Source organism: Schistocerca cancellata, chromosome 3, assembly GCF_023864275.1.
Source record: "Schistocerca cancellata isolate TAMUIC-IGC-003103 chromosome 3, iqSchCanc2.1, whole genome shotgun sequence".
NCBI lineage: Eukaryota > Metazoa > Arthropoda > Insecta > Orthoptera > Acrididae > Schistocerca > Schistocerca cancellata.
Genome location: NC_064628.1, coordinates 658423434 through 658450027, shown reverse-complemented (window position 1 = coordinate 658450027; position 26594 = coordinate 658423434). Strand labels below are relative to the sequence as shown.

General features: G+C 44.4%; 1 protein-coding gene across 1 annotated transcript in view; it reads right to left on the bottom strand.

The window, feature by feature from the left end:
* LOC126175619 (sialin-like) overlaps positions 1–26594 on the bottom strand; it is a 113546-nt gene that overhangs the window by 15155 nt on the left and 71797 nt on the right. The window contains exon 8 of the mRNA XM_049922503.1: positions 16337–16578. Within this exon, the coding sequence (XP_049778460.1) occupies positions 16337–16578 (242 nt within the window). The remainder of the gene's footprint in view (positions 1–16336; positions 16579–26594) is intronic.

The following is a 26594-nucleotide window of genomic DNA, read 5'->3' as shown; positions in this document are numbered from 1 at the left end:
TCTCATCTCCTATGCTATAATTCTGAGTACTTACGTTTTCGTACGTTTTTCAAGTCACCGGTTTTCTTCGTCTTATGTTTAACATCATGAATGGCATGTGATGTTACCTTTGTTAAGGATATTTTTTTCCGTTGTGAAAATTCGTAAATAGATGTGTATAAATCAATTTTGAGGAAGACAGGACGTGTAAGCTTTAAAAATAAACGTTGTGATCTGGTCGTTCGGGAGCGCTTATTTCAGAAATTGCCGGACAATTTTCAGTACATGTATTTCTTAAATTGCTAGTAGAAATATTCTCTTCAGCTTTTTATGGGACATTACGCGAGTAATATTGGTGCATAGATCTAGTACACCCGCATTTCCACGTTATGTGATTTTCTGTTATAATAAGCAACTGGTTAAAATATTTTATGATCATCTGCATTACCTACACGCTTCAATGACACTTCTATGCTTATGTCATTTTGTGCTGTGCTGACAACATCAGTTTTTGTCAAATCTAAATACTATTCACTCAAATTTATCTCACCACTCGAATTTGTGGACTCACATTCTTCAAACGAGCAGTTCAGTTCCCCGTCCGCCATACAGATTTTAATTTTTTGTCATTCCCTAAAAGACTCATGAGGAATGTCAGAATGATTTTTGGAAAAGACAAGACACGGTCAACATTTTCCTTCCCTTTCCTACACCTAATTTCAAATTTATAACCCCGCCCCATAGCTGGGTGCCTTATTGCTGATTAATATTCAAAGTAATCTAAACCCGCTACTAAATGAAAAACGCCAACTACACTTGGCGTCGACGACGTAATCAAATGGTTAACTGTATGAATCACAATATCCTCCTAAATAAACTATGGTTTCATGGAACTGATGGTGCAGCTAACTAATGGAGGTATGTAGTATCTAACCACAAGAGTGCAGAAAGTTGTTCTTAATAATTCAGCCAATGTAAGCAAAGCAGATTTTTACGACTGGGGAGAAATCTGTTATGGGGATCCACAAGATTCAATATTAGGTCCATTGTTGTTTCTCATTCTACCGTAGCAGATGCTCGCCGATAATCGACATGGAAATAAACTGAATCAATGGAAACAAATTTTTTTGGAAACTATTTACAGCATCAATATATTTGGAATAATAAAAACTGATGACTTGAAAAACGTAAGTAGTCAGAATTATAGCACTGGCTAGAACAGCAACAAGTAGTGAAGTGTCCGCACAAACAAAATGTCCAAGGGATTAAGACTAGGAAGAACGAACCGGACAACGTGGTGGATCTCCCCGACACAACCATTGCAGATTAAAATGTGTGAACTGTTCCCGGACGCTTCGTAGAGAAGGACTGTGCTCCATCGCGCACGAACCAAATCTCAAGCCGTTGTTGGTAAGTTACCTCCTGTAACAGGATAGGCAAGTCGTCTGATAGCATCCGAATATATCGTGTACCAAACAACATGTCTGGAAGTATGGAAGGACCTATTAGTCTTGCTGTAACAGAGATGTGTTTCACAGTAGCGAAAATGAATAAGTGCTCTTAGCTCTTAAAAAACGCATTTTAGAACCCATGTTTACTGACCATTTCAAAACGTGCAACACTTTTTAACAACCTACATTTTCTCATTATGGATTTATTTGATGTAAATATCGCCTATCCTGGCTCTCTTACTCTGTATTTCCTACCATGCCACTCGTATACTGCAAAGATACAGACGTTTTTCTACATTATCAGTAAAGTTTGTTTCATACCTGATCTGAGCGTCGTCTCAGTCGAAACTGACGCTGTGGCGGCCTGCGGCCATTAAATGTACTCTTATAAAATTTCGGAAGTACTAGTCCAGATATGAGCATTTATTCGATAGCCACTTATTTCATATATTGGGAAGCTTACTGCATTTTAATACGAGGTAAAAATTCTCATCAGGAGATAGGTTTTCCACTCAGTACCGGTAATTTACAGCCATTTGTCTTTTATAAATGTTACTAAATTCGCAGTCGAATGCTGTGAGAAGGCTCAGTGGGCTGTGGCTTTGCAACTCACCTTACTAGTTCCAAATAAAGCTGTCCGTGGTTTAACATTACCCCATACGTAAATGGCGTAACGCGTTATAATGTGTGTTGAAACACAGTTACTTTCATCAGATGTTTCTCACACGTTACATCAGAAACGCAAGCAGTCGAATCCACGTACGTGGAGGAATAAGCGGAATTACCTAGCCTAGCGTCGAGATTATAGTAGCGCCGAACGTTGTTTGTTCGGACCTTCTGAAGGACGTTCCCTACACATGTGTTGCTAAGTGCTCCCGTTATCTCCGTGTGTCATAAAGAGGTACAATTGTGACGACACCAAGCACACGTGCTGGGAGAATAATAATTCACGTAAACTGTGTCAGGTCTTATACGGCTGCTTTTTAAATGCATCAGTAAAAGGGAGAGACATGCGGATGCACTTAGTAAAACTAATAGGGCAACCGTCAACCTTTTGTGTACCTTACGTTATCGACTTCATTTGGAGTGCTGCTGGTGTAGTGTGTAGAATAACAATTCTTTTAGCTCCAACGTTACGCGAGTGGCAGTTTTGCGTTTAATATTTCTGTGTACGTCCTTCCATTCAGTAACTTATAGTTCCATGTTTCGCATTTATATGGACAGCACATATACTTTTAGCTTCTCTGAGACAGCGCACTATTCCCCATGTGGCCTACTTCTGCGGTTGTTTTCATCGATAATTAGGATTGCGTGAAGGGAATACTGGAGCAGACGGATGGTGGCACTGCGTGGACAAAATCAGTTGTGATGACATAACTGACTCTTGGGCCACTTCTGCGAGCAGATGCACGATATGTGTTTGTTTAAGTTTGATGGTAACAAATGTGGAGCATTTTGTCGGAAAGGAAGCTATAAGCGAACACTGGTCATTGATCAAGTCCACATATATGTAGTTTAGAAAGGGTACCAAAGCGTCTTACTCGATAAAACCCATTTTCAAGATCCAGGGAAGGAAGAAGAACATTTTTCCGCTCACGAACTAGTTTCCTGCGTTAGCTTTGAAAGCGAATTGTATACCCTGAACATTAGCGATTAATTTTGCAATTACTTGTCAAGCACTGTGACTCTGATAGCTCAGTTTTTTACTCTGTTGTTTTCTTCTCAGAAGAGAATAATAAGAGCGTATACTTAGAGTTTTATTCTACATTTACCCTTAACACACAAGCAGCTCCAGCTGCTTCTCTCCGAAACGCATCACGATACAATGCTACTCTCTACGTCAGGCGCAAACACAGACACTTTGCTTTGTTGGGCTGTGCTCTCGTTATCTCGTTTACAGGTGACATGGCTTAAAACATGCTAATATTATGTAACAAGCCAACCTAGATGGTGTAATATTAGCAAAGCATTTCGTCACCTTATATGGCTGCCTGTGACAGCTACCTGTCCAAAGCCATGCGGTCGTTGCCATGCAGATGCGTGGCGCTCATGAGCTGTTACCTCGAGCAGATCAGTTTCTCCAGAGCCTCCTTCCCCGTTTTTAAGAGATCGTGCTTCATCAGATGTATAGCACACCGCTGTAAAACTATTAACAACCATTCGCTGTGTTATTGTTATCATCTCTTGGAAAACATATTAACGTAACGTATATAATTTAAAACAGTATAATTATGTTCATATGGCATGTTAGATCAGTGCTTTATCGATACGTATAATTCATACGTAAGGATGACACAGCAGTGACTTTCGAGGAGGAAGAAAACAAGTTTGTCCATGTCACTGCGGAATTATCCACTTACAAGGGAACATTCCCGAGTGTCAATAAACGATGTTGATGAACTTCCCACAAATTTCTTCCACCGTCGAAAGCTGTATACGTTCCACGCCTGCATCAGAGCATCGAGCTCTTTGGATCAGCAGATGTTTCTTGTCCTCGGGTACGACGCTCAAAACGATTGTTTCACACTGATCACCGGCCTTTCCATAGTTTTAAAAGAAACTAATGGTGAGTTTGGACGGAGAATTCGAGAATCTCTTTTTAAGCCCTAAATGTCCTAGTGATAGCACAGAAAATTGGTAAACAAACGCCTGAATAGGTCATAAGATGCATGAAAGATGTTGTCTTTTCCAGTAAGGGAGAAACATATGCTGTGTTGTTACATTCTTGAAGAGGCCAATGTGAAACAACCGTTAAGAGCATCCTAACTGAGACCAAGGAATTTGCTCACCTGGTGATCCCAAAGGGCTCGATGGCACAGGTACAGCAGTTAGACGTATACAACTTTCTATGTTGGAAGAATTTCGTGAGAAGATTTTCAAATCTAGGTCTGTTGAATGATTATGATGTCGATCTCCAGTTTAGAAACAATATAATCAAACTGTCATTAGTCATCAGTACATAATCAATTCTCTTGGCCAACGCTTCTGAAATATGACTGCTATAAATCAGGATATTTAGAGGGCCACCCTTGGGAATTTGAAATCTTGTTGTGTTTTGTTTTATATTGTTTTGTTTGTCGTATATAGTGTACTACACGAAAAATTTCGTTCATTTTGTGTGTATGGTGTAAAAAAGGTATGTGTTAAGAATTTCTTTACAGTTTAAAATTATTGTAGTTATCTTCTATCATATTAAAGAGCTACTTATTACTCACTATTAACGAAATACAAGTATGTGAAACGGTAAACTAAAACACTTAAAAACAAAAAACGTAAAATAACAACTTAAACATAACGCAAACATAAGTAAATAATTAGAATAGTAAGGAATGTTTAGATATTTTGATTAGTTATGTTGAAAATACTCCGAGAGCACGTTGTGTACAGCTTATTTTCGAAAAACAGTATTTCAGAAGCTTGCTTTATTAGCTGGCTCTGAGCACTATGGGACTCAACATCTTAGGTCATCAGTCCCCTAGAACTTAGAATTACTTAAACCTAACTAACCTAAGGACATCACACACACCCATGCCCGAGGCAGGATTCGAACCTGCGACCGTAGCAGTCCCGCAGGCTTGCTTTATTACACAGAGATATATGTAGCATGAAAGTTTCTTTATGTTGCAACAAAAGTCTTCATTTTTTAAAACTAATTAATGGGGATGGGGTATTTTGCAAAATTTCAAATTATTACAAAAGTTGGTCATATAGCTTTCAAGAACGTTACTTACATATTAACTTTTATATGGGAAATATATTTATATATAATCTTTTCGAAGATATTCCCTCTAAATCTAAAATGCCAATTACCTTTCTAGATATTTTTTACCGCTTAAAGTGAAAATGGTCACAATCAAAAAAATGTATTCTGCTATTTTGCGCGCTCTACACCCATGCCAAGTTTCATCAAGATCGTTTATTGACACTTGGAAATGTACCCTTGGTAGTATCAAAACAACCATCTTACACTAAATCCTGGGAAAACTCCTATCTGCGCATTTCATCTGAGAAACATGGGGGCAGAAATGGACAACACTTTCCCCACTGCCAGAACAAAAAATATTTGGGTGTGAAACTGGTCTAAATTCCAACATTCAGACACCAATGCTAGAACACTGACCAGAAGATTAGTACCAAGAATGTCATCTTTCAGAAAATAACAAATACCACATGGGGTGCACATACCAACATCTTTCGCACACTAGTCCTAAGCAGCTCCAACTCAGCCCATACGGATCTAGCTAGTGATGAGAGAGTTTGAATATTAACGGACCTCTTAAAACGAAATCCACATAATAGAATCTTCCCGTTCATTGGCATACAACCTTCAGATATGAGAACTGTAGCAGCAAAATGGGAAAAGGAAAAACAGAAAACAGATCGACAGCAGTTGCTGTTTGGACGATCTCCGTCCTTCAGAGTCTCCTGTAGAAATCAGTACCAATTCGACCTGCTCCTTTACCTGATTCCCACCATAACGACCTGTGGAGTGACAGAACATCTGGCGGATTCAGGGATGCCACTGATACTCGTAAAACTTTTTACCACCTCCAGTTTGGGACATAGGAGGCACTCAACAAACAGAACGGGAGTGACGCGGCACAAGACTAACATGGGGAAATGCGATTATGCTGAAGAAGGCGAAATATGTGATTATGGTGAAATGAAGAATTCCAAACACCCTTTGGTCTGTAGCAATGTGCTGAAAAATATTCTGTAGAAGATTTGTGTCTGCAAATGACAAGGCTTTTTACACAGTCAAACGCTGGACATGATCAGCGTAATTAAGTTATAGATGTAATTTTAATTGCGCTTTGAGCAGTCCAACTGTGTTTCAGACTACTGAGTAAGAGTAAAAAGAAAGATATAGTTTGTTCATTAGTGAACAACTTTATTCCTCCGTTGATATCACTCTCTTTACAAAAATGCTCACTTTTGTTTATGGAATTTTGTGTCAAAATAGTCAGCGTTTCTTGTTTTCCCTTACTTTGTTTTTTACGGTGTCTGCTTTTGATTCCTCACATATTATGTAGTTATTTATGACCATCTCATTCATAGAATGACCTTTTACAGCTCGACGAAACCTAATTTTAGTGGACTGCACTGTCGCTGCTTCTCTTACGTTTAGACACATTTCACAACCAAAGATAATGGCACAGTTGTGTGCTTGGCTGCTTAGCGTAGTGTTTTAGGTAACCTGTATTTTCTCTGTTATAAATCTGGTCACATTCGTTCGAGGACGTGGCTCTTTTAGAGCTAATTTGTAGCGTCAACTGTTAGTTTATCATGTCCTTCGCAACTGTTTAGACTTGGGAATAGCACAGGGTTACTTAGCTTAGACTTCACCATCATGTTTTAGGCACAGACGGATACGTGTGTATGTGGGAACTAAAATGGCGATATTTGAAATAAACATTACACTTTCTGTGTTGCTGACGTATTTTCTTGGATAGAACTTATGACACTTAACAAGCATCGTAGGTATGGTGAGTATTTAGTTTGAGATGTATATATGCAAAATGAAGGGACGAATGAAAATTTGTACCAAGGACTGGATTCAAACCCCGTCCCCTGCCCACAAGGCACTGCGCCACCCTTGGACAGCCGACCGGTGAGGCCGAGCGGTTCTAGGCGTTTCAATTTAGAACCGCGCGACCGCTACGGTCGCAGGTTCGAATCCTGCCTCGGGCATGGATGTGTGTGATGTCCTTAGGTTAGTTAGGTTTAAGTAGTTCTAGGGGACTGATGACCTCAGATGTCAAGTCTCATAGTGCTTAGAGCCATCTGAACCATTTGAACCGCCCTGGGACAGTGACTTTCCACAACTGCACAGGGCTACCCTGACACCCCATCAATCCAAATTCTCATTCACGCCTCAGCCCACTTGGTGTTCCCCATAAACTCCAACAGCATTGCAGAGGATATCTAAATGTACTGGAATAGTATCTCAGCTTCAGACGAAATGGCAGATCCTGCCTGAAACCCACGCATCGGTGGTTTAATCAAATGGAACTGTATCGTTCCAGTAACCGTTTCAAGTCTCGGACATCTATGGTGTATATAAGCAGACTGAAACGACAAAAGAAAATTTGTACCTAGGCCAGGATTGAAACACAAGCCTCCTAATAACCTGGAAGATGCGCTAACCGCTACGCCGCCATGACATAGCGGCTTTACGCAGCAGCACTGGGTATTCTGCCACACTTCCCTTTTGAATCCGAATTCTCATTCACGCCTCATCTCGTATTCAGTCTCTGTTGATCCACCGTGGATATAGTGCAACAGCCAATAAACATTTACCAAAGCAAAATCACAAAACAGCCGTATGTTTTCAGAAGTCATTTTATTTAGACCAACATTTTCAGCATTTCATTAATGCCATCTTTAGGCCCCGTGCTCTACATGTCTAGACAATCATATACATCGCTGTATGCATAACTGGAACCATCAGTATCTGGATTCCATGAATCTGATCGTGGAGTGCGTGCATAGGAGACTTGATAACAACTTCATGGAATGCAGATATTGATGGCTCCAGTTATAAATGCATCGGTATATCTGATTGTCTATACATGGAGTGCATAGGCACCTGAAGATGACGTTAATGAAATGCCGAAACTGGCCGTCTACATAAAATACCTTCTAAAAAATTACATCTCCTTGGCAATTTTTCTTTGTTAGGCATTTGGTATTCGTTCGATGCTGAGATGCTATTCCAATACAGTTGGAGAGCCCCTGCAGTGCAGTTCGAGTTTAGAGACATGCCGAGTGGGCTGAGGTGTGAATCACGCTTCTTACAAATTTTCATTCATCCCTTAAGTCTTGTATATGCATCATAGATGTTTGAGACTTGAAAGGTCTCTGGAACCATATAGTTACATTTATTTTAATTTAAGGCTCTGTTATGTCCTAAACCAAGCGTGGTAATCAGATTAAACTGTGAAGGTTACCACCTGTTCGTGAGACAAGCGATAGGAGTTTAAACCATCGGTTGATTTTATTTCTCGTTTTTGAAGTTTTGTGGAATAGTGCGTAAGGTAAAACTCACCTTCAACAACTACATTCAACTAATTCATTAATTACGCTGCATAAGCAAGTGTTTGTTTCACCTATTTATGGAGAGTTCTCGTTCTCATATTCCATAGTGGTTTTACCTGCCTGTTTAGCACGCCACGTGTGTTTGGACGTACTTAAGAGTTTGCAATGATATTGTTGACCCCAATTTGATATAGACGTGGTACCATTTTGCGTTTCTGATGCATTTTTGGTAACTTGGAAAGAACATTGTGATATTTGACAAAGATCATGTACAATAAACAATTAATTTGAGGCTCTGTTGTGCCTTACACCATGGTGCTTCTACCGAACTGTGAACTTTTACCAGTACACCCATCTGTTGGCAAAGACAAGCAACAGGAGGAGAAAAGCAGCAGTTGATGTAATTTCGGGTTTTTGAAGTTTTGCGGAATAGTACTTTAAGTCCTATTTTTTAAAAGTACGTAGACCTGTTTATTTCTACAATGGTTTACATCAGTTTACAGCTTGAACATTTAGCTATTTTTCGACATAATCACGATTTCTGTCGATGCATTTTTGTAGACGCTGTGGCAGTTTTTGTATGCCCATGTCATACCAGCTCGCAGCCATGCTGTTCAGAAAGTTATGAACCTCTTCTTTCACCTCGTCGTCGGAGCTGTATCGCTTTCCGGCCAAATGTTCTTCTAACTTAGGGAACAGGTGGTAGTCACTGGGCGCCAGGTCAGGGTGGGTGATTATCTTCCGCCGTGCGGGATTAGCCGAGCGGTCTTAGGCGCTGCAGTCACGGACTGTGGGGCTGGTCCCGGAGGAGGTTCGAGTCCTCCCTCGGGCATGGGTGTGTGTTTTTGTCCTTAGGATAATTTAGGATAAGTAGTGTGTAAGCTTAGGGACTGATGACCTTAGCAGTTAAGTCCCATAAGATTCCACACACATTTGAACATTTGATTATGTTCCACTGAAACTGTTGCAGGAGAGCAACGATTTGCCCTTGCTCAACATTCCTCTTTTCAGGTTATGAATTGCCCGTTTGAGTTTTTTCAGAGTCTCACAGTACCTGTCAGCGTTAATTATGGTCCCAGCGATTCAACTCCGACGACGAGGTGAAAGAAGAGGTTCATAACTTTCTGAACAGCATGGCGGCGAGCTGGTATGACATTGGCATACAAAAACTGCCACAGCGTCTACAAAAATGCATCGACAGAAATGGTGATTATGTCGAAAAATAGCTAAATGTTCAAGCTGTAAACTGATGTAAACCATTGTAGAAATAAACAGGTCAGTCTACTTATAAAAAAATAGGAGACCTTACTTTTGGGGTTACCCTCGTACATTAGACAGACATATGTTGATTTTTAACTAGTTATGGTGTACATTTTATACACTCATAATATTTCGTAGCGAATGACATACAAGGTGTACAGAAACAGTCTGACAAGCTTAGAAGCGTGTCCGTTGTTCTCATAGGGCGGATGACAGCGCACGAGACTGGTCACCGTTTGGCTCGGTTTCGATCCCTACAACCAACCCGTGTCCAACTTCTGTATCGCTCTCTTGTTCGGTTTTATGGAAACAACGAAGAACACGTTTGGCGATACTGTCCTTGGCGCTTGAATTTCCTCATGCAACGGCTTCGTTGGCTACCTTAAATGTTAATAACCTGAGAAACGGCGCAACGTATCGACTTTTTTTTAAGAATTATTTCTCAGAACAACCTAACCTGCAACACCCTTACAAGAGTTGATATACACTCTGGAAATTGAAATAAGAACACCGTGAATTCATTGTCCCAGGAAGGGGAAACTTTATTGACACATTCCTGGGGTCAGATACATCACATGATCACACTGACAGAACCACAGGCACATAGACACAGGCAACAGAGCATGCACAATGTCGGCACTAGTACAGTGTATATCCACTTTTCGCAGCAATGCAGGCTGCTATTCTCCCATGGAGACGATCGTAGAGATGCTGGATGTAGTCCTGTGGAACGGCTTGCCATGCCATTTCCACCTGGCGCCTCAGTTGGACCAGCGTTCGTGCCGGACGTGCAGACTGCGTGAGACGACGATTCATCCAGTCCCAAACATGCTCAATGGGGGATAGATCCGGAGATCTTGCTGGCCAGGGTAGTTGACTTACACCTTCTAGAGCACGTTGGGTGGCACGGGATACACGCGGACGTGCATTGTCCTCTTGGAACAGCAAGTTCCCTTGCCGGTCTAGGAATGGTAGAACGATGGGTTCGATGACGGTTTGGATGTACCGTGCACTATTCAGTGTCCCCTCGACGATCACCAGTGGTGTACGGCCAGTGTAGGAGATCGCTCCCCACACCATGATGCCGGGTGTTGGCCCTGTGTGCCTCGGTCGTATGCAGTCCTGATTGTGGCGCTCACCTGCACGGCGCCAAACACGCATACGACCATCATTGGCACCAAGGCAGAAGCGACTCTCATCGCTGAAGACGACACGTCTCCATTCGTCCCTCCATTCACGCCTGTCGCGACACCACTGGAGGCGGGCTGCACGATGCATTGGATTTTTGGACCGGAAAATAAGATTCTTTTGGGAAGGAAAGTGTGTGTGATGAAATTGTGTGAGGGGCGGAGCGTAACAGGAACGCCAATAGCTGTTGTGCCAAGTGCCACACTGGAGCCGTCCCACTACATGCTAATCGATGTTCATCAGTGTCCACTGTTGCGCAGCCTAAACATAGTGGAGTGTGTGCCAAATGAATCGCGTGCCGCCGTTGATTCGTTGCGACCTTCCTATTTACCACCACATACCATGTTGAGCGTACCGACGTTGGGAGGTAAGCGTTCAGTATAACGCGCCATATCTGTCGCCAGTTCTTGTCTGGGTACTTCTTTCCCAGGGTATTCCTTGGGCACCGGCGCAGTGAGTGTTGGTATACATCTCGCGTCGTCGGTAGTCGTGTTGTTGGGAAGGAAGCTCTGACATAGCTAAGCTCCAAAAAAGAAAAAAAAAAGAAAAAAAAACTTGAAATGTGACATCTTCGGTGAAATATGGGCCACATTGACTGGGGGGCAGCATTGAAGTGGGCGCTAGTACATCGGCCAACGCACCCGAGATATTGTGAAATTGACCGCGCCACTGTCGTAAAATCGTACTGACGAATAACGCCCGTGCCTTTTCATATACGTTCACTAGACCGAGTCCACCCTCTCCAGGTGGTAGCGTAAGCATTGTGTATTGGATCTTAAACAGGTGCCCCACACTCACGTAGGTTCCGAAAGTTGCTTGTATCCGTGATGCCATTGTGCGCGTTAAATGCAGGACATGCGCTACGTGAGTGTGTCTCGGTGCTAGGTATACGTTAACATAGGTCACCCCCTGAATCTTATCCAACGCTCTTAATGTCTGTAACAGCACCATTGTCTGCATCAGCCTGAATATGCACCGGTAGTTATCCGCTGCTGTCCGCTGCACATCCGTGTGGAACGTAACACCTAGACATTTTATGGTCTTAACTAACATGAGAGGGCCTTCCTACCCCGGTTGTAATCCTCGACCGACATTCATGCAGCGTGACTTCTGTAGATTAAGTACGCTTCCTGCCGCCATCCCGTATCGCTGTATCGATGCCAACAACGTACGTACTTCGTCGCCTGTCCTTGCCACCAGTATCACATCGTCAGCATAAGCGCGGCAATGAAAGGTCAGTTGTGGCAACGGCACTCCTCCAGCCGTCTTCGGAGACCATATAGACAGGGTTCCAAAGCCATTGCATACAAAAATCTCGAAAAGGGGCAACCTTGACGAACTGACCTTGAAATAACAATGTAGTCAGTGCCCCGCCCATTCACTGAGACCTTCGATCGCACGCCGTGTAACAGTCGCATGATCACTAGAGTGAAGGCCTGTGGGATTCCCAATCTGCCCATCACCGCATGCAAAAAGGTATGATCCACTCTGTCGAACGCATGATCAAAGTCAATAGCGACTAGTGCCCCCCGCACTCGGCATGCCGCTGCTAATGCGATGATATCTCGGTAGTCACCGAGCGCCGTATGTACGTTACTCTTACCGCCGAGGCAAGTTTGATCTATGAGGAGTCTATCAGAAATTAAAGACCGCAGGCGAGTTCCAAGGATGCGCGCGAAAATCTTATAGTCGCAGTTCAAGAGAGTGAGTGGTCTATAATCTCCTGGCCTTCTGCCACCGCGTGGTTTGGGTATTGGGATGATGATACCCTCCGTGAATTCGGTAGGTATCTCAGTCTGCGGTAACAGGAGTTCGTTGTACATCTGAATCCAGGTCCGTCCCATGAGGTATGCAAAGGCGCGGGAAAATTCAATTGGGAAGCCGTCCTGTCCTGGGGACTTGTTCGGAGCCCCCCTGGCAATTTCGTCTGTCAGCTCGTCCTCCATTATCGCTGTGATGAAAGTCTCTGCATCCAGTGGCGGTCCTCTATCTGGCATTTCCGAGATGACATCATGTAGTGTCTCGTGGTTCACTTGTACAGGTCCATATAACTGGCGGAAATAGTCAGTAAACACATGCGCAATATCACGCTGGTTCACAACTTGCTGGACAGTTTCAGATATTAGTTCCCTGATCAACGTCCTTCGTCGTCGTTGGCATTCACGTACTACGTGGTGCATGGAGGGGGTTTCGGCAGCAACTGTGTCCGCCTATCTCGCCCGGACCGTTATACCTTCCATTCTTAGTCTCGTCAGCTGTAATAACTTGGCTTTTATCCTGCGCATGGCCGTGTGCCTTCCAGGCGATGGTTGTTGGTTCATTAGCTCCCTCAGGGCTGTAAAATAAAAATCAGCCGTCGTGCGGTTCCACTGCGATTTGTCCTGCCCGTATCGTATCAACGTTCTCCGTAACGTTGGTTTTGCGCATTTGATCCACCACTGGAGAACCGAGGTGTATGCTCGTTGTCGGCGAACGCAGGTCTCCCAGGCCGCCTCTATCGACCGGCGACATGCAGCGTCACGTAAAAGTGCACAATTCATTTTCCAGTGACCCCTACTCCGCCATATCTTCTGACGCGTTAGTGAAATCGTACAGATGTACGCCATATGATACGTAAAAGCCGCTGGCCAGATTGCGGCATCCAGTATCGCCGTCCGTAGAGCTCATGTCACATACACTCTATCAAGTCTACTCGCCGAGTGTCCCGTTACAAACGTATAACCCGGTCTGTCGCCATGCTGCAGTTCCTAGGTATCCAGAAGCGCCATTTCGGTAATCAAAGCACGCAGTTCCATGCATGGCACATAATGAGGTACTTGGTCCCTTTGGTCGACGACACAATTAAGGCGCCGCCCACTACATAGTTATCATAGCGTCCAGCGAACAACGGTGCTATCTCTTCGGTGTAAAAGGTCGCCCTTTCTCTTCGTTTTGTGGAGCCAAATGGCGCGTATAAATTGATGAAACGAACACCGTCGACAGTGATCGGTATGCCACGGACCGAAGGGAGAGACATGACTGCTTCCAGTCCTATTCCTTCCCTGGTGAGGATCGCCACACCGCATCCACATTCATCGTGCACTGAATAATGTGCTTCGTAGCCGTAGAACTCTGGCGACGATGTGAAACGCACTTCTAGTAGGAGTACAATACCCACGTCCGCAGCGCGTAACATATCTTTCAGCATTTGTATTTTAAGCGGTGTCCGAATGCCATTAATGTTTATCGTTGCAATGCGGTACGCCTGGCGTGTGTTCATCAGTTGTAGGGGGGTGTCATCAAGCGATGGTGTTGAAAACCAGACTGCTGTCGTCTATCTGCACCCCCGGCGCTCCTCACCACACTTAGTTGTTCAACATTCCCCGGCCCCTCCCGGCGTCTGGCCAGGACTATCCTCAATCGTCGCGTTCGTATTTTCATTCTGTTCCTGTTGGTCCATTTCTTGGGCCCAGTCCCCCAGCATATTTCCGGAACTGGCCGAAGGATGGTAGGCAACGTTGTCACCGCTCTGATGTTGGACAATTGTTATCTCCACTTCTGCCTTCCGGCCACCAGAAGGAGAGTTCAAGTTATCGTCATTGTGCAATTCCTGCACCGTCATCCCGGTATCTGTTGAATCCACTGGTCTCAGGTCGATACTGTCGTTGTTGTCCACTGTCCCCTCGGGACTATGGCTATCGTCGGCAGAAGTCAGTCGACGCTTTTTTCTTCTCTTCGGCGAACGCTGTTTCCGTTGGCTTGCTTCCGCATCGGCTGTTTGGGTTGCGTATCCTCCGTCTTGGGCCTGGCCTATCACGCTCTCGGTGGAAGCACTGGCAGCCACCACGGATGAGCCTGGAGCCGCCGTCAGCTGCATCTCTTGTATGGTGTGCTGTGTCTGCTGTGGTGGATCCGATGGTCGGAGTTCCAGTCCGTTGGTGTCCATGTTCTCTATAGGGCGCAGCTGCTGGTGCCAATCGGAAATCTCCCTCACGTCTCGTCCCAGGGCTTCCGCAAAGGTCAACGGCAATACAGTCATCTGTTGTGGCGCCTAAACGTCATCCCGTGGGATTTGCACTAAACGTCGCTGGAGGCATTCCGAGCGGACGTGACCTTCTTTCCCGCACTCCGAGCAAGAGCGAGGTTGTCCATCATAGATTATAATCGCTCGACATCCTCCTATGTACAAATAAGAGGGGACGTGCTTTCGCAGCTCGATCCGTATTTGTCTCACCCCATTTAGGACGGGGTATGTGGTAAAACTTGTCCATTTTTCGGCCACATGGGACAGAACTGTACCGTATGATCGAAAGGCGTCGGCGACAAGTTCAGACGGGACCTCAAACGGAAGTTCGAAGACTCGTATAGTGCGGATCCCCATTCCCGCGTGATCGACCGTAACCGCACCAACATTCCCGTCGGCATGACAGAAACGATACCTGTTCGTTGTAGAAGTCTTTCGCAAGCAGCCTCGTCAGCAAGCTTGACATAGACGACGCTTGAAACGATCGATATATGGATTCCCACGATTTCCTGTGGATCGATTTTTACCTCTTCTCTTAAAAAAACGTTCAATCTCGTGTGCCTTTGGTCGTGTATAATCGTTCGCAAAACTGAACTTCAAAGTCGTTTTTCTGCACTAGTGTGCCATCTCGTTCTAGACTCAAAATACCGCACACGCGAAGCTGCTCCGGCGTAAACAAACAGGCGCGCGCACCACAGCGCGGCCGGCAGGCAACACGGTCCGCACTGTGTCACTGCCGAAGGCAGACTTGAGCCACCGAGGGCACAGAGTATAGTGCGCCTGCAGCGACTTATCCCTTGCACGCTCCTCATGAGAGTGTGAAGGGCAAACATCTAGAGAAGCTGCTCGGTCATCAACGGTATCTGTTCTTTCGGGAACAGTTACTACCTTCATATACCCTTACAAGCTTTTCAGGCAATTTCTGACTGCATTTTGTAGCTTTCAATGAAATTTACCGATGTGACTAGTGAGCCAGGCCATAAACGAATTTTTTAAGTCAATAACGAAAATAGAATTGAGAAAATTTTCATCATTTTTGCAACTGGGTAACTTCTCTAAGTGAATGATGATTCAGCAGGAAGAGTCAGAACTACTCAGAAGTATTCGCAATGAGACAAGAAATTCCAGAAAATTCCCTGCCCATCATTTGCTGAATCGGCAGGAAGATCCGGAATTAATGGGAAGTATTCGGAGCAAGATAAGTTCTGGAGATTCCCTGTGATATCATCAAAACGTTAGTGGCCTAGGCCACTAACTTGAACAAAGTGAGCAAGAAACCAGGCCAAGGTTATCGCCCAAGGTTACAAATGTAAACCGCCATGGCAATAATATCTGCACAGGGTACAGCGTGAGCCACTTCTGCTTGTCACGAGTGATGCCACTTCTACTTGTCACAAGTGATGGTGAAGTAACGTACGTTTGCCTTGGTGGCGGCTCCAACAACGTACGGTACGACGATGCCCGACATGTTGCCGAAGGTGTTGACGAAGCCGACGATGGTGCCGGCGAAGTTGGGCGCTATGGTCTGCATGTTCATGTAGAAGCCGGAGCAGTGCGCGGCCATGCAGAAGCCGCCGAACGCCAGCATCGCCACGATGGCGGCCGAGTCGCAGCCCACCAGCGCCACCACCAGAATCGCCGTGCCGGGACCCAGTATACCTGTACACGACAGGGAGCTGTAGTCGGCTCTGCGCTTCTACAAAACGTGCACAGTGCAGATAGAGTTGTAATAAATAAAAATAAACTGGCTGTAGGAGTGCTTACTAAAATGTACACTGTAAATGGTCACTTTGTAATCACTTTATTCATCAGTTAATACTGTTAAAATTTTCCATCTTTATACTATTGAAATTAGCTTGGCCATATAGTTTCACATCCAGTTTCCGATTTTTGAAAATTCCTCAAACCAAAAAGGTAAAGAGGTACGTGCCCATTCTGAACATAGCCAACACATTGTGAAGATTATGATACTAAAATCTTCAATTTGTGATTTTGAAAATGCCGTCTTCTGCAAAAGATAACTTTTTTCTTTCCCTTCCCCAGACTAGTGTCGGTGCCTATGTGTCATCTTCATTAGATCACTGGCATGACAGTGTGTCATCTTCAAAACAGTAGGAGGAATAAGTTTCTTTCTTCAAAGTGTGGTTTTTCAAAATATTTTTCCGACAGTGTATGGGCTGTCATAATGCACATACTACCCGTGTGTGTGGGTTGTAGTTATGTACACTGTTTTTCACACGTTTTTCATTTCACTCTCACCTGTCATCACAACTTTTCGTACACTATTCAAGATTTACGAAAAACTTATCTGACCACTCTCATAGAGAGCGTTTTTTTATCGCTTGGTTGTTCATAATTTTCTTTTTCTTCAGTGTGGTGATGTTTGATTCAAGTTTTTATAGCGCGCAAGGTAAAGGAGAACTTATTTGCTCTCTCTCTCCCTCCCTCCCTCTCTCTCTCTCTCTCTCTCTCTCTCTCTCTTCTCTCTCTCTCTCTCTCTCTCTCTCTCTGTGTGTGTGTGTGTGTGTGTGTGTGTGTAATCGCTGGATGCAGGAGGGAACGACGGACCGACGGGACCTATTGCTTTTACTTCATTGCGCCACTACACGTGATGGCAAGCATATTGTTCGCATGGCAGTAATGGGTCGCTCTGCCACTTCGGGACTTGTATCACAACAAATTATGTCTCTTGCGCAACAAACAATGTCCGAGCGTACCATTAGACGTTGTTTGCAGCACAGTGGACTCTCCACTACGCGTTCATTGCTACGTTTACCACTACGTCAACGCCGCAGGCGTTTGCGCCGGAAATGGTACGATGAATGGACAGACATGGCCAACCGAATGGAACGACATTATTCTTACCGAGGGATCGCGATTATGCGTGCACCACCACGATGGTCAAATTAGAGTCTGGAGACACCGTGGTGAGAGACTGTGGAATTGTTGCTTTATGCATAGCCATAGTGGTCCTACACCTGGTATTATGGTTTGGGGTTGTATTGGATTCCACTCTCACAACCGCTAGTAGACACTGCGGGTACACTAACCAGCCAATGTTACATCTCTGAATTGTTGGAGCCTATTGCCCTCCCGCACATATGGAGCTTGCCGACGGCCACATTGCTACAGTAAAATGCGCGATCACTCGTGGCTCGCAGTGTTCAAAAATTCCTCCCTGTTCTCCCGATCTGTCGCCTGACTAAAACGTCTGGCCAATGACTGTGGAATGACTGGCACGGGGTACCACCCGCTGCTACGCCAGACCAACTTTGGCAATTCTGGAAGTAGTATGGACTGCTATATCTCAAAAACGCAACCAGAGCCTATTTGAGTCAATGCCGAGGCGTGTAGTAGCGGCATAGCCGGCAATGGCGGCAACACTCAGTACTCATTTCATCATCTTCCACACTTCAAATGGAGCTGTATTTTCAGTCATGTGATCTTTGTGCAGCGCGTTATCTCCCGAATCAATTTGGCTGTGATATCTCCTGTTCTTGGTATTACATTTTAGATGGCCAGTATTGTATTTACCAGCAGTTGCTAACCTGTAGTAGATAAATTAAGTGAATATAAAGAAGAAACTGTCACTAATGTGGAGACAATGGGAAACCAAACGTAGACAATCTCATTTTGATTGCTTAAGGTTACGTACATACTGTAGACAAATGACAGAATAGTTTCTCCCGTATAAGTCCTTGAACCTCATCCTTCCTCTCCATGTTATAGATTTATTGCTTCTCTTCTTTGCCTCTTGGATCTATTTTAAAATACAGAGTGTAACAGGCATAAGCCTAGATAATTTTATTTGGTACCTTAATACGTACACACATCAGTGTGGTGGTTATTTTTTTTTTCTGTCGAACAGTCTTCCCAGAAACACATCACAAACTTGACGACCTGGTCTTTCCAGCAGTGTCGTAATTGCACAACTAAATAGACTACATCTGTCGGTATAGACTAACTGTTTTGCATCCAAGTGTCCCCACTTCAACACCTGACCTGCTGCCAAGGGGAAAATAAGCATAATGGCTTGCTTTTGCCACACATACTTGGAGATACTAATCAGTCTAAAAATATATGAGCTGTAATAGCTACACTACTGGCCATTAAAATTGCTACACCAAGAAGATGACGTGCTACAGATGCGAAATTTAACCGACAGGAAGAAGATGCTGTCATATGCAAATGATTAGATTTTCAGAGCATTCACACAAGGTTGGCGGCGATGGCGACACCTACAACGTGCTGACATGACGAAAGTTTCCAACTAATTTCTCATACACAAACAGCAGTTGACCAGCGTTGCCTGGTGAAACGTTGTTGTGATGCCTCATGTAAGGAGGAGAAATGCGCACCATCACGTTTCCGACGTTGATAAGGGTTGGATTGTAGCCTATCGGATTGCTGTTTATCGTATCGCGACATTGCTGCTCGCGTTGGTCGAGATCCAATGACTGTTAGCAGAATATGGAATCGGTAGGTTCAGGAGGGTAATACGGAACGCCGTGCTGGATCCCAACCGCCTCGTATCACTAACAGTCGAGATGACAGGCATCTTATCCGCATGGCTGTAACGTATCGTGCAGCCATGTCTCGATCCCTGAGTCAACAGATGGGGACGTTTGCAAGACAACAACCATCTACACGAACAGTTCGACGACGTTTGCAGCAGCATGACTATCAGCTCGGAGACCATGGCTGCGGTTACCCTTGACGCTGCATCACAGACAGGAGCGCCTGCGATGGTGTACTCAACGACGAACCTGGGTGCACGAATGGCAAAACGTCATTTTTTCGGATGAATCCAGGTTCTGTTTACAGCATCATGATGGTCGCATCCGTGTTTGGCGACATGGTGGTGAACGCACATTGGAAGCGTGTATTCGTCATCGCCATACTAGCGTATCACCCGGCGTGATGGTATGGGGTGCCATTGGTTACACGTCTCGGTCACCTCTTGTTCACATTGACGGCACTTTGAACAGTGGACGTTACATTTCAGATGTGTTACGACCCGTGCGTCTACCCTTCATTCGATCCCTGCGAAACCCAACATTTCAGCAGGGTAATGCACGACCGCATGTTGCAGCTCCTGTACGGGCCTTTCTGGATACAGAAAATGTTTGATTGCTGCCCTGCCCACATTCTCCAGATCTCTTACCAATTGAAAACGTCTGGTCAATGGTGGCCGAGCAACTGGCTCGTCACAATACGCCAGTCACTACTCTTGATGAACTGTGGTATCGTGTTGAAGCTGCATGGTCAGCTGTACCTGTACACGCCATTCAAGATCTGTTTGACTCAATGCCCAGGCGTATCAAGGCCGTTATTACGGCCAGAGATGGTTCTTCTGGGTACTGATTTCTCAGGATCTATGTACCCAAATTGCGTGAAAATGTAATCACATGTCAGTTCTAGTATAATATATTTGTCCAATGAATACCCGTTTATCATCTGCATTTCTTCTTGGTGTAGCAATTTGTCCAATGAATACCCGTTTATCGTCTGCATTTCTTCTTGGTGTAGCAATTTTAATGGCCAGTAGTGTATATTTACTAATCCGCAGATGACGTAAATACTGATATAATGTTGTTCAGCAGACATTCCTCAATCACCAACAGAAATACCTGCACGTATACCGGTTCCACTCTGTATTATCGACATTGGATCATTAGAAACTAAGCGAAGAACGTATTAAATCTGGATATACGAAAGAAGCCGTAACATTTATGGTATCATCTTAGCCTCCGCTTGCAGTGACGAAGGGAAACAACGGTGCAGCAACGTCAGACTGCGGAGGCACAGACTGGGATGGTAGGCCTCACAATATTCCATATTGCCGATACCATGTGCAATACAAAAATTCTTCTCGTCTTCTACACAACTAAGCTAATCTTTCACTTATCGTGATCTTGCCACATACGCGATATTAAATTGCAACGCAATGTGTAATGCATTTATATGAATATTACAACCGAAAAAACTGGATACTGTACTAAGGGTTCCGGCTTCCACTCAAGACTGAATAATACGGCTATGAAAAGACTTCATTACTTGCTTTCAATAACGTACCTATGAGGAAACGAATGGGTATTCTAATAAATTTTAAAGCTGAAGAACAGATTAATGATATGTGTAATTACATGAGTAAAAGTTATGATCAGATTTCTTTCGTAACGTAGAGAGGAATATCGAATTTTACTCGGTTTGAACCCGGGCCCGTAGGACGGCAATCCGTCGCGCTGACCACTTTTTTTTTTTTTAGAAGTGGACTTTTTTTACATAATGGTGTAACAATAGCTAACATAAACTGCTTCTAGCATTTTTTTAATATATAAGACGATGACCTTTATAAAATAAATATTTCTGGGAAACGTAAATAAGTGGACTTGTTTTTGTTACATAACAGTTAAAAAATATCCTGCTTCTGTCAGTACAAAACAATAACGGATCACGTTCCTCTTTCGGGTGCGTACCTCGCTAGTCCCGTTATACCTCGCGTTGGTGTCGGGTACGTCTTCACGTGCGCTGGTGGATCCTTCCACTATCCTGGTCCTTTCTTGTTCTGATACTTATAGGCAATAATTACATTCTCCTACCCGGGACACCCCAACTGGAAGGGGGGGGGGGGTCAAGCAAGGCACTCCCTAAAAAATGAGCGTAATATGTTCGATATCTCGGATGTCTCATAAGCTGTGAGTGATGTTCTTGTAGTAAGGCCCAAAAGTCGAGCACATTCTTACTGCCGTCTCGGAAAAGATAACACACAGTCAAACATCGAATCCAAGTCACTGCGTTTGTCTTTGTTCGGGGATAATATGTCATACCTGGGCGAAGTAATATCCGTGGTTCTATTGATTGCGGCCCCACCCGAAGGAGGAAGGCGATCATTTTTTTGACCAAATACCATACGTCCGCTGAAGGCCCACATATCAGACGATGCTCCTCTGTGTCTATAACATTGCACTGCGGACACAGTGGCTCGTCCGTCATATGAATTGTATGCAAACTGGAACGAGTCACGTATTTCCCATTTACCACCTGATACCACAGTGCGCGCGTTCCCGTATCAAGGGGTGGGTGGTGCACTGTACGCCATACCACTGACCACGTAACTGATGGTTGGCGGCGCTCTACGGCATTATTCGGCCGTCGTCGAGTCAAGATGTGATATATATCACGTGCCGTTGCCGTCCTCGTAGTCGGTAGTTCCATGTGTATATGACTGTGTTCCACAAAAAAGGTTGGTTGGCGGCGCTCTACGGCATTATTCGGCCGTCGTCGAGTCAAGATGCGATATATATCACGTGCCGTTGCCGTCCTGGTAGTCGGTAGTTCCATGTGTATATGACTGTGTTCCACAAAAAAGATTCGCATATGGGCAAGCGATGGTGAAATGTGACACACCGCTACCGGAGCCGAACGCCAAGGTGGAGCGAGTTCGTCTATCAAGCTGCCCGTCAGACTTGTCCGGTGTCGTGTCCACATCTTTATCATTGTGGTTACATAAATAGCCACTGCTCGGTCTCGTACGTGGACTAGTCCAAGGCCTCCACAACTACAAGGAAGTGTGCTCACAAAATATCCTAGTGCCGCCAGTACCATGGAAGTCATTCCCTCACGTCTTAGCAGATGTCCATTCATCCTGTCCCTTACCCTTATCAGTGTTTTCCACATATTCCTTTCCTCTCCGATTCTGTGTAGAACCTCCTCATTCCTTACCTTATCAGTCCACCTAATTTTCAACATTCGTCTATAGCACCACATCTCAAATTCTTCGATTCTCTTCTGTTCCGGTTTTCCCACAGTCCATGTTTCACTACCATACAATGCTGTACTCCAGACGTACATCCTCAGAAATTTCTTCCTCAAATTAAGGCCAGTATTTGATATTAGTAGACTTCTCTTGGCCAGAAATGCCTTTTTTGCCATAGCGAGTCTCCTTTTGATGTCCTTCTTGCTCCGTCCGTCATTGGTTATTTTACTGCCTAGGTAGCAGAATTCCTTCACTTCATTGACTTCGTGACCATCAATCCTGATGTTAAGTTTCTCGCTGTTCTCATTTCTACTACTTCTCATTACCTTCGTCTTTCTCCGATTTACTCTCAAACCATACTGTGTACTCATTAAACTGTTCATTCCGTTCAGCAGATCATTTAATTCTTCTTCACTTTCACTCAGGATAGCAATGTCATCAGCGAATCGTATCATTGATATCCTTTCACCTTGTATTTTAATTCCACTCCTGAACCGTTCTTTTATTTCCATCATTGCTTCCTCGATGTACAGATTGAAGAGTAGGGGCGAAAGGCTACAGCCTTGTCTTACACCCTTCTTAATACGAGCACTTCGTTCTTGATCGTCCACTCTTATTATTCCCTCTTGGTTGTTGTACATATTGTATATGACCCGTCTCTCCCTATAGCTTACCCCTACTTTTTTCAGAATCTCGAATAGCTTGCACCATTTTACATTGTCGAGCGCTTTTTCCAGGTCGACAAATCCTGTGAAAGTGTCTTGATTTTTCTTTAGCCTTGCTTCCATTATTAGCCGAAACGTCAGAATTGCCTCTCTCGTCCCTTTACTTTTCCTAAAGCCAAACTGATCGTCACCTAGCGCATTCTCAATTTCCTTTCCCATTTTTCTGTATATTATTCTTGTAAGAAGCTTCGATGCATGAGCTGTTAAGCTGATTGTGCGATAATTCTCGCACTTGTCAGTTCTTGCCGTCTTCGGAATTGTGTGGATGATGCTTTTCCGAAAGTCAGATGGTATATGGCCAGACTCATATATTCTACACACCAACGTGAATAGTCGTTTTGTTGCCACTTCCCCCAATGATTTTAGAAATTCTGATGGAATGTTATCTATGCCTTCTGCCTTATTTGACCTTAAGTCCTCCAAAGCTCTTTTAAATTCCGATTCTAATACTGGATCCCCTATCTCTTCTAAATCGACTCCTATTTCTTCTTCTATCACATCAGACAAATCTTCACCCTCATAGAGGCTTTGAATGTATTCTTTCCACCTATCTGCTCTCTCCTCTGCATTTAACAGTGGAATTCCCGTTGCACTCTTAATGTTACCACCGTTGCTTTTAATGTCACCAAAGGTTGTTTTGACTTTCCTGTATGCTGAGTCTGTCCTTCCGACAATCATATCTTTTTCGAGGTCTTCACATTTTTCCTGCAGCCATTTCGTCTTAGCTTCCCTGCACTTCCTATTTATTTCATTCCTCAGCGACTTGTATTTCTGTATTCCTGATTTTCCCGGAACATGTTTGTACTTCCTCCTTTCATCAATCAACTGAAGTATTTCTTCTCTTACCCATGGTTTCTTCGCAGCTACCTTCTTTGTACCTATGTTTTCCTTCCCAACTTCTGTGATGGCCCTTTTTAGAGATGTCCATTCCTCTTCAACGTACTGCCTACTGCGCTATTCCTTATTGCTGTATCTATAGCGTTAGAGAACTTCAAACGTATCTCGTGATTCCTTAGTACTTCCGTATCCCACTTCTTTGCGTATTGAATCTTCCTGACTAATGTCTTGAACTTCAGCCTACTCTTCATCACTACTATATTGTGATCTGAGTCTATATCTGCTCCTGGGTACGCCTTACAATCCAGTATCTGATTTCGGAATCTCTGTCTGACCATGATGTAATCTAATTGAAATCTTCCCGTATCTCCCGGCCTTTTCCAAGTATACCTCCTCCTCTTGTGATTCTTGAACCGCATATTCGCTATTACTAGCTGAAACTTGTTGCAGAACTCAAATAGTCATTCTCATCTTTCATTCCTTGTCCCAAGCCCATATTCTCCTGTAACCTTTTCTTCTACTCCTTCCCCTACAACTGCATTCCAGTCGCCCATGACTATTAGATTTTCGTCCCCCTTTACATACTGCATTACCCCTTCAATATCCTCATACACTTTCTCTATCTGTTCATAATCAGCTTGCGACGTCGGCATGCATACCTGAACTATCGTTGTCGGTGTTGGTCTGCTGTCGATTCTGATTAGAACAACCCGCTCACTGAACTGTTCACAGTAACACACCCTCTGCCCCACCTTCCTATTCATAACGAATGCTACACCTGTTATACCATTTTCTGCTGCTGTTGATATTACCCGATACTCATCTGACCAGAAATCCTTGTCTTCCTTCCACTTCTCTTCAGTGACCCCTACTGTATCTAGATTGAGCCTTTGCATTTCCCTTTTCAGATTTTCTAGTTTCCCTACCACGTTCAAGCTTCTGACATTCCACGCCCCGACTCGTAGAACTTTATCCTTTCGTTGATTATTCAATCTTTTTCTCATGGTAACCTCCCCCTTGGCATTCCCCTCCTGGAGACCCGAATGGGGGACTATTCCGGAATCTTTTGCCAATGGAGAGGTCATCATGACACTTCTTCAAATACAGGCCACATGTCCTGTGGATACACGTTACGTGTCTTTAATGCAGTGGTTTCCATTGCCTTCTGCATCCTCATGTCGTTGATCATTGCTGATTCTTCCGCCTTTAGGGGCAATTTCCCACCCCTAGGACAAGAGAGTGCCCTGAATCTCTATCCGCTCCTCCGCCCTCTTTGACAAGGCCGTTGGCAGAATGAGGCTGACTTCTTATGCCGGAAGTCTTCGGCCACCAATGCTGATTATTTGTCAAAATTTAGGCAGTGGCGGGGATCGAACCCGGGACCGAAGACGTTTTGATTATGAATCAAAGACGCTACCCCTAGACCACGGGTACTTACCAGAAGCTAGATAAGTGTTGGCAAACAATTCGTGCGAGTGTCCTAAGTCACAGGTTAAGGGCACTGGATATGATACAACGGGTCACCTTTGCCAGAAGCTAGATAAGTGTTGCCAAAGGTGACCCGTTGTATCATATCGAGTGCCCTTAACCTGTGACTTCGGACACTCGGACGAATTGTTTGTAGATGTCTGTAGCTCAGTGCCGCCGTGCGTCGAACGTCTGTAGTGAAGATAATTCCTAGGCATTTCATCTTGTTGATCGGCTGTAATGGTGCTACACTTCCTGTCGGGAGTTCTCTCCCGATGTTCATCGCTCCCGACTTTGCCATGTTCAGGCGACTTCCCGTAGCCATACAATACAAATTAATCCAATGCAGGGCCGCTCTTGCCTCGTCGCCTGACCGTGCTAAAAACACTAGGTCATCCGCGTATGTTCTGCATATAAAGTTGTTGTGCCTTATGGTCATTCCTTGGAGTCGATTCCGGAGCCCGCAGAGCAGCGGCTCGACAGCGATGGCATACAATATCGTTGACAGTGGGCACCCTTGTCTGACCGATCGTGAGATGGTGATGGGCCCCACCAAGCGTCCATTGATGAGCACTTTCGATGCGGCTCCGTGGAGTAGTCTCATGACGACGGTGACAAAACTTTCCGGAAACTTCATTTGCGTCATAACGTCCGTGAGATAAGCATGGCTCTGCCTGTCAAATGCACGATCGAAGTCTATCGATACCAATGCACCCCGGAGACGACATGTTGATGCCAGTGCGATAACATCGCGATAGTCGCTGAGTGCCGTTTGTATATTGCTATCTCCTCCTAGCTGGGTTTGGTCGAGTGATATCACTTGGCGTATTACGCGTTTAAAGCGTGCTGCAAGTATCCTGGTGTAGATCTTGTAGTCGCAATTAAGA